We start from the raw sequence: 8,046 nt of genomic DNA, 5'->3' as shown, positions 1-8,046 counted from the left end.
TGGCCTCGAACTCAGAAATCCACCTGCCTCTGCCTCCTGAGTGCTGGGATTAAAGGCCTGCGCCACCACGCCCGGCTCCACAGCAGAACTTCTTAAGTGAGCCAGCAAAACACTAACCAGTCCATGTGTTACCAAGAATTATCTGTAGCAACTGTCAAACATAAACCTAAAGGTGCTTAGGGGATCTCTGAATTAAAAATTACAAAGGTTGGCATGGTGGCTCAAACTTTCTACATAATACTAGTACCCCAGGAGGTAAAGGCAGGCAGGTCATGCCCAGCCTCAGCTACATAGCCAGCTTATAGGCAGCTTGAGATACACGAAGCACTACTTGTGCGCACACATGCGTGTGTGTGTGTGTGTGTGTGTGTGTGTGTGTGTGTGTGCTGCAGATATATATACACATGTATGTATGTACGTAAGTACGTACGTATGTATGTATGTATGTATTGGCAGGCATACATACATGCTAGTAATCTAGTAATCTCAACACTTGGGAGACTGAGATGAAAATCTCAAGTTTGAGGTTAATTAATTAAGACTCTCTCAGGAAAAAATTATTTTTTTATTGCTTTTGTCATTTTAGGGTTTGCTGTTGTTTTGTTTTGTTTGTTTGTTTGTTTGTTTGTTTTTCACAACAAGGTTTCTCTGTGTAGCCCTGGCTGTCCTGCAACTCACTCTGTAGACCAGGTTGGCCTCGAACTCAGGAAAATTGTCACAGGTCCTGGGATTAAAAGCATGCTCCGGGCTGGAGAGAAGGCTCAATGGTTAAGAGCACTGACTGCTCTTCCCTCGGTCCTGAGTTCAAATCCCAGCAACTACATGGTGGCTCACAACCACCATAATGAGATCTGACACCCTCGTCTGGTGTGTCTGAAGACAGCTACAGTGTACTTACAGATAATAAGTAAATAAATCTTTAAAAAGAAAAAAGAAAAAAAAAAGGCATTCACCATCACTGCCCGGCTAGTTTTATTATTTTAAAAGTGTTTCGTTTTGAAACAGAATTAAGATAGCCCAGGCTAGTCTCAGTCTCTACGCAGCCAGAGTAGCCTCAGACCCAAGAGCCTCTTGGTTCAGCCTCTGAGATGTTCATAGTTCAGGAGGTCTTTTGAGACAGGGTTTCTCTGTGTAGCCCTGGCTGTCCTGGAATTCACTCTGTAGACCAGGCTGGACTTGAACTCAGAAATCCGCCTGCCTCTGCCTCCCGAGTGCTGGGATTAAAGGCGTGTGCCACCACCGCCTGGCTTATAGTTCAGTAGTTCTATACCATACAAATAAAAATTTTTTAATAATGGTGAATGTCTAACATTTTAGGACTTTATTTATGTTTGTTAGTTTTTGTTTTGGAGTTTGTTGTGGTTTTTGTTTTTGTTTTTGGCAGGGTTTACGTAGCCTTGGCTAACCTGGAACTCATTATGTAGGCCAGACTGGCCTTAAACTCACAGATCCACCTGTCTTTGTCTCCTGAATGCTAGGATTAAAAGTGTGTACCACCCTACCTGGCGAAACTCTTTTTAAATTATTTATTTGTTTCTATTTCATGTGCATTGGTGTTTTGCTTCCACTTATGTCTGTGTGAGGGGGTCAGATCTCCTGGAACTGGAGCTGTCATGTGTTGTGCTGGGAATTGAACCTCTGTCCTCTAGAAGAGTAGCCAATGCTCTCGACTGCTGGGCCATCTCTTCAGGCCTTAAATTTACCTTATTTAAAACTCCCACCAGAGACTATGTTCCAATCTTAATACCATAAAACAAACAAAATCCACCCAGGCCAAACAATGCACCAACATAACAAATTAGGTGTCCAGTCTGAGGACAGCCCTAGCAATGACCCCCTCCCTTAGTTCTCCCTGGGTCTTCCCTGCACTAACCAACCTGTGTCCACTCCTGATTGGTCCTTGGCACTTCTCAATGTCTCCCCACCACCACCACCACCCCCAGCCCCACAAACCCCCAGCCCCACAAACCCCCAGCCCCCATGCTGCTCTGCCTTTTGTCTTTAGTCCTTTGTGAAGTAAATCAAGGACCCAGCTTTCAGCCACAGCCATACCTAGTCACTCCTTCTCTAGCTATTGACTCTGGGTACCCGGTTGCGGGTGGGGTGGGCGATAATCTAGAGCCTCTGCTTTCCTATATCTGGTTGTCTCCCATTAGTCTCTCAACCTCTTCGCTGGAAACAACCAGCACAGGCAGGCCAGTGTCTAGCTGTGCTTAGGGAGGCAGCCAGAAGAAGAGGCAGAAGGAAAGGGAGTCCCCCTCCCCTCCCTCCTCCCGCCTAGTTTCCCTGGCTGGGAGCAGCTGTCCCAGACCGCAGCCACGCCTCAGCATACATTGTTCCAACCTTCCAGCTCAGGTTTTGAGGGTGGAGGAGTAATTAAAATAATTGAAGTATTACAGGGCATAAAAGAGAGAGCATAAAGCCACCAAGGGCTGCAAGCACAGAAAAGCCTGGCTTGACCCAGAGATGAGAAATATACAGGAAGAAAGAGGGGAACACAAAGATCGTTGGTTAGGAAGAAAAGTCTTCAGGATGGGTCTTCGTCTGGACTGAGTCTGAGACCTGCCTCAGCTACACTCTCAGCTACACTCTCAGCTACGTGACCTAGAGCAAGTCGTTAAACACTTTAACCTGTTTCCTAGTACATAAAATGTAGGCAGTAATAACCACCTCACCACAATGTATTAAACAAGCTAATGTAGGTAAACCACATAAATGGATGGCATCCTTACAACAAAACAGGAAGCAGTGAGAAGTTGGGGGGGGTGGCCTAATGCACTTTATGAGGCATGATCTCTACAAGAAAGAGGTTATAGGAAAGGGTGAAAAAAAAAAGTCTGTGGAAGCCCAATAATTCATTCTCAAGTACTGTTTATATAGCCAGGACAAATTGTTAATCACCAGCACAGGAAAGATTTAAAGGTCCAAGCTATAAAATTGTCTAGGATAGATGGATTCTGAGGTAACGCTCCTATAAAACACTCATAACTTCTCCTAGTCCTTCCAATTAACCTCTAATAGCCCCCCAAAATAGTCAGAGATGATAGATATTATCTTGTGTCTTTCATTAAAAAAAAAAAAAAAAAAGCCGGGCAGTGGTGGTGCATGCCTTTAATCCCAGCACTTGGGAGGCAGAGGCAGGAGGATTTCTGAGTTCAAGGCCAGCCTGATCTACAGAGTGAGTTAGTTGCACGACAGCCAGGGCTACACAGAGAAACCCTGTCTCAAAAAACCAAAAAAAAAAAAAAAAAAAAAAAAAAAGCACACATGTGTTAAACATCTGTCTGGGATCACATAAAAAAGTAATAAAATAGCATTGGCTTTAGAAATAGCTCAGGCTTCTTGCATCCAGGCTGAATTCCTGTGTACGACCACACTGTTACAGAGCTATGGGAAGAGGATGACTTATGTCCAGATACAGTTTGTGAATGCCTCCAGGGCAAACTACTCAGTCTGTTACTCCCTGTGTGTGGAAGAGTCTCCAAACAGGTTTGTTCTCAATGACAGAGCAGGTGAACTGACTCCTCCACAACCCGGCAGGTTCCCACATGCAAGAACAGGCATCTTTCAGTGCCCCTTGGGAATCAGGTCATCTGATGGAAAACAGCTGGACCAACGCCTCCCCCTCTCACTGCAGCCACCAGCTGACCTTAACCTCAGGTTCTCCTTACAAACTTAAACTGTCTTCCCTCTTCCTACGGTGCCCTTGTTCTCTGTATAAGTCCTCCACTAGCCTAGCTCACTGTCCTCCAGAGTGCTGGGGTCCTAAGGGTGTGTCACCAGGCCCTGCTCGACAATCTTCAGAGTAACGCTTTGTCTCTGTGTCAGGCACGTACTGACGTCCTTGAACCTCAGTTCGCTAATGATTTAAGAGCAGACAAAGCATATAGTTTTGTGTCTGTCACTTAGTAGACACAGGATAAATGGAAGTTTCTATGCTCATTCCCCTGGGCTTTGCTGGGCCCACTTTGGATGTTCCTGGGCTTAGAGTTCTCCAGCTTGGTGAGTTGGAAGGATCTTGGTTATACCAGCCTATGATGGATGGATATATATATATATATATATATATATAGAGAGAGAGAGAGAGAGAGAGAGAGCGCTGGGTCCTGACTCCACCCGGCTTACTTTCTATAGTCTCATTATACCAAGGAGACTGTAGAAAAGGTAGAAATTCTTCATGATAAAACCACTGGAAAGTAGAGGCCAGGAGGGCTTCTTCCAAAGTCCAGGACTCAGCCTAGTGCCTGCCTCAGCGCCCTGGAAAGGAGACACTGGATTACCATCACAGCCTCCAGGGAGCAATCAGTGGATTAATCACCACACTCTCTAACAAGGACAAGCCGTGCCATTTCTACAGATGAGATTAAGGAACCCGTGTAGATGTAATTATGCCCTCTCCTATCTCTCGACTGAACTCTCAGGCTTGCTGTCAAAGACGGGAGGACAAAGACACCACCAGGCCATGGAGGAGCAAGTGGCTTCTGCTGAAGACCAGGTGGATGGAAAAGGAATGCCTGCCTTGGAGGGACGAGGACCTGCTGATTAACACTTTAAGTGCAACAGAAATTCCTCTATGCTGAGCTGGTGCCAAAGCTTCAAAGCCATTTACCAGCCTGTCTCTTGGTCTATGTCCTGCCCAGGCAGTCAGCCTAGGTCTCTGCCACCCTTGAAGGCATCATTGACTCTGAGTCAAATAACCCAAGATTAGAGAGGCTGAGTTTTTGTCTGTTTCCTAGACAGTAAATGCTGTACATTAGATTTTGCTGACTTAATCTTTTTTTTTTTTATTGGGGGGGGGAGACAGGTCTCATGTATCAGGCTGGCCCCAAATTCCACTTGTAACAGAAGGTTGACCTTGAAGCTCAGATCCTTTCGCCTGAATACTGGGATTGCATGCGTGTGCTACCATGCCCACTTTCTGTGGAGCTGAGGATTGAACCCAGGACTCCAAGCACACTAGGCAAGCATTCTCGGCCACATCCCAAGCCCAGTGCAGACCATGTGTTAAATGGTCACTCCATCCTTGCCTCAGAGGAAGGTTCCTCATGCAAAAACTTGGATTAGAATAGCAAGAGATGATTGGCTGGCATAACTGGGAAGCAGGGCTTCTGGGGTTTCCAGGAAAGCTGTCACAGGATCTGCAATAGGATCTGTATGGTAAGGGGGGGGGGGNGGGGACACATCATCTTAGAGTTTCTTGAGGAACAACTCATAGCTGAAGCCAACCAACCTATTTTAAAGTCTTTGGCAAGTCTAATTTGAGAAAAGACATTCTCATTCTAAGCATGTAGTTCTTTTTTGTTTATGTTTTTGTTGTTTTTCGAGACAGGGTTTCTCTGTATAGACCTGGCAGTCCTGGAACTCACTTTGTAGACCAGGCTGGCCTCGAACTCAGAAATCCGCCTGCCTCTGCCTCCCAAGTGCTGGGATTAAAGGCGTCTGCCACCACGCCCAGCGCAAAGCATGTAGTTCTAAGTGTGGCTTTTATGCCCTACACTCTTGATAAACTATGATCTTGCAATACTAGGAATTCAGATGAGTGGACAATCTTCATGGTCAAACATGAAGAGAACTAGGGCCATGAAGGATGAGGGAGGGTTCTAGATCCCAAGATCTAGCCCACTGCTCACTCCAGCATCTAGAAAAGGAGGCACTGCCCAAGGACTAGAGAACCAGAAAAGGCCTAGGGCCATAACACCTTGAACTTGTTTGATTTCAGGATCTAATCCAGGGTTGGATCTATTTAGTATCAGGATGGAAGAATCAAAAAAGAATGAACTAAGCCAGATGTGGTAGCTCACAACTGTAATCTCAGCGCTTGAGAGGCAGAGACAGGCAAATCTTTGAGTTTGAGGCCAGCCTTGTCTACAGAGTGAGTTCCAGGACAGCCAGGGCTATACAGAGAAACCCTGTCTGGAACAAACAAACAAACAAATACAAACACAAAACAAAACAATCAACATCAAAGAATGAAATACCCCCCCCAAAGAGAAACAGACTCCACAAATCTGAAAGGGGGAACAATTCTGGGAATTTTCCATATTTAGGGGAAAGTAGTCATTGATTAGGAAAATCACTGAGCGTTAAGAACCCAGGTAGCCCCCATTTCTGTTCCCTGTAATAGTGAATGGCCTTACTGTTTGGTCAGTGTGTAGAAACTCCATGTAGAAGCAAATGTAAATGGGACAGAGACAGGCCTAGACAGTTCTTACTCTTGCTTCACAGGTTTCTGTGGCCTGCCAGGCACAGTGAGATAACCAAACATTTCTCACATCTGCTTATGAATGAATGACGAGCCAACTAAGCGATATTAGTACCAAGGGACTCATACCCCCAACCTCCTCAGAAGACACCATTCCCTCCACAGAGGGGTACTCCGGAAGAACTCTTTAGATTAGGACATCTGTATCCTCCCTGAACCGCCATCTTCTGAAATCTTTGTTTTCCTCTAGAGGGGAGAGAATGGAGAAGAGGGAGTAACCCTTGTCAGGAACTCTCTCGTTGTCATCCACTCTGTATTCTCCTTCACCATCTCATTTCCCTAACTCAATCAAAGAAAATGAACACAAATTCTAAATGAGACAAAGGAATAATCAGGGGGGTGGGGTGGGGAGGGGGAGAACCAGGCAGAACTTGATTGGTCCCAAGAACCAGTCTGAAGACCAGACGGTACAGAGAACTGGCCAGGGTAGATTCTGCAGGCAACTCACCCAGGCTCTTAGGGACCAGCCAGGAGACTTGTCTGTCCTCTGACAGCGTTTGTCTGGCTAGCTAGGTTGCAAGGTTAAGCCACTGTGAGCAGGCAGGAGGTCCAGGCAAAAGGTAGAGGAAGTAATATTGAGGAAAAGGTCACTGGAAATTAAGAGAAAGCAGAGGCCCCATGTTGGACAGACGCTTGGAAAGAGATTTGGATTGGTGCTTGAGAGAGTGGAAGAGGCAGTGTCATGGAGTGGAAGAGGCAAGTTTAGTAAAGGAGGCTGTGAAGAAGGGTTGGAAGAAGGCACTGGGGTGAGAATACCGTGGGGGCAGAAAATACTGTTAGAGGCAGAAAGCAAACAGTAAAAATGGAGCTATGTGAGAAAGAACGTTGAGGGGAAGGCAAGGATGGAAGTGAAGATGTAGGGTAGGAATTAGGGATGGAAGTAGGAACGGATTCAAAGGCTGGGGTGGGGTGGGCAGATGTCTGGAAGTGGGTTGGTACTGGGAGCCAGAGCTGAAGTAGAGACCAGGGTCATTGGAAGAGAACAGAACTTTAGAAAACATACCAGAAGCTGCAAGTCAAATATGTTGGGAGAAGGAGCCAAGGGGAAGGACCTTGGGAAGGAAAAGATTAAGGGACAGGTTTTGGATAACACCCATAAGTTCGGTTACCAGGGCTGGCGGCCGCATTATCAGAACAGCAGCGCAGGAAAGACTGATGCAGGCAGGGTTAATGCGATCGTCCATGGAGATGGGACTCAGGACTTCTGTCAACACAGGGCTTGAATCCCTGCCCCAGCCCTTCTCCCACATATTTGGCACCTACCGCCACTTGCGAACTGGAGCAGGAGAAGATGCGCTTCATGGCCGGGGCTAGGGCCACGGGGGGACGGGGACGCGCAGAGAGCGGAGCCACAAGTTCCTAACCCAACTTGGCTACTGGCTGTGCGGAAAGACAGCTGTCAAAAAAGCAGACTGGGTCCCGCCCCAAGCCCCGCCCCAGATCCCAATCGTAGACGTTCACCTGAAAGCTGGGCTTAAAACCCCGCCTCTGGCCCTGCTTAACCCCGCCCCTGCAGAGGCAAAAAGCCCGCAGTCTTCTGCGGCCACCCAGGCTGGCTCTCAAGTTCCGCCCTTCAGCCGGAGCCCGCCCCCTGTAGTTACCAACCGAATCCAAGAGGGATGCTCGCAGCCTCCGCACAGGCGACTTCCAGGCCCTAAATCCCCCGCCTTTCTGCGTGGAGCTCCACCCCCCAGTTCCGCCCCCGCCCCGCTCGGCCCGCGCCGGACCCTCTCGAGGACCTCCACGAGCTTCGATGTCACCAACCTCTTTTACCAGTTAATGAC

At 47.3% G+C, this 8,046-nt stretch overlaps 1 protein-coding gene across 2 annotated transcripts in view; it reads right to left on the bottom strand.

Annotated features, from left to right (window-relative positions):
* The window catches only part of Ankrd35 (ankyrin repeat domain 35), a 20,328-nt gene extending 12,491 nt beyond the window's left edge, over window positions 1-7,837 (bottom strand). For both annotated transcript variants that reach the window (XM_021196563.2, XM_021196562.2), the window contains exon 1: window positions 7,526-7,837. Coding sequence is in view for 1 of the 2 variants with exons in the window: in XM_021196562.2 (XP_021052221.1) it covers window positions 7,526-7,564 (39 nt within the window). In the remaining variant the exon portion in view is untranslated. The remainder of the gene's footprint in view (window positions 1-7,525) is intronic.
* Between the last annotated feature and the right edge of the window lie 209 nt (window positions 7,838-8,046).

The sequence above is a fragment of the Mus pahari genome, chromosome 4 (assembly GCF_900095145.1).
Source record: "Mus pahari chromosome 4, PAHARI_EIJ_v1.1, whole genome shotgun sequence".
In the NCBI taxonomy this organism is placed as follows: domain Eukaryota; kingdom Metazoa; phylum Chordata; class Mammalia; order Rodentia; family Muridae; genus Mus; species Mus pahari.
This window is presented reverse-complemented; position numbering and strand designations above follow the sequence as displayed.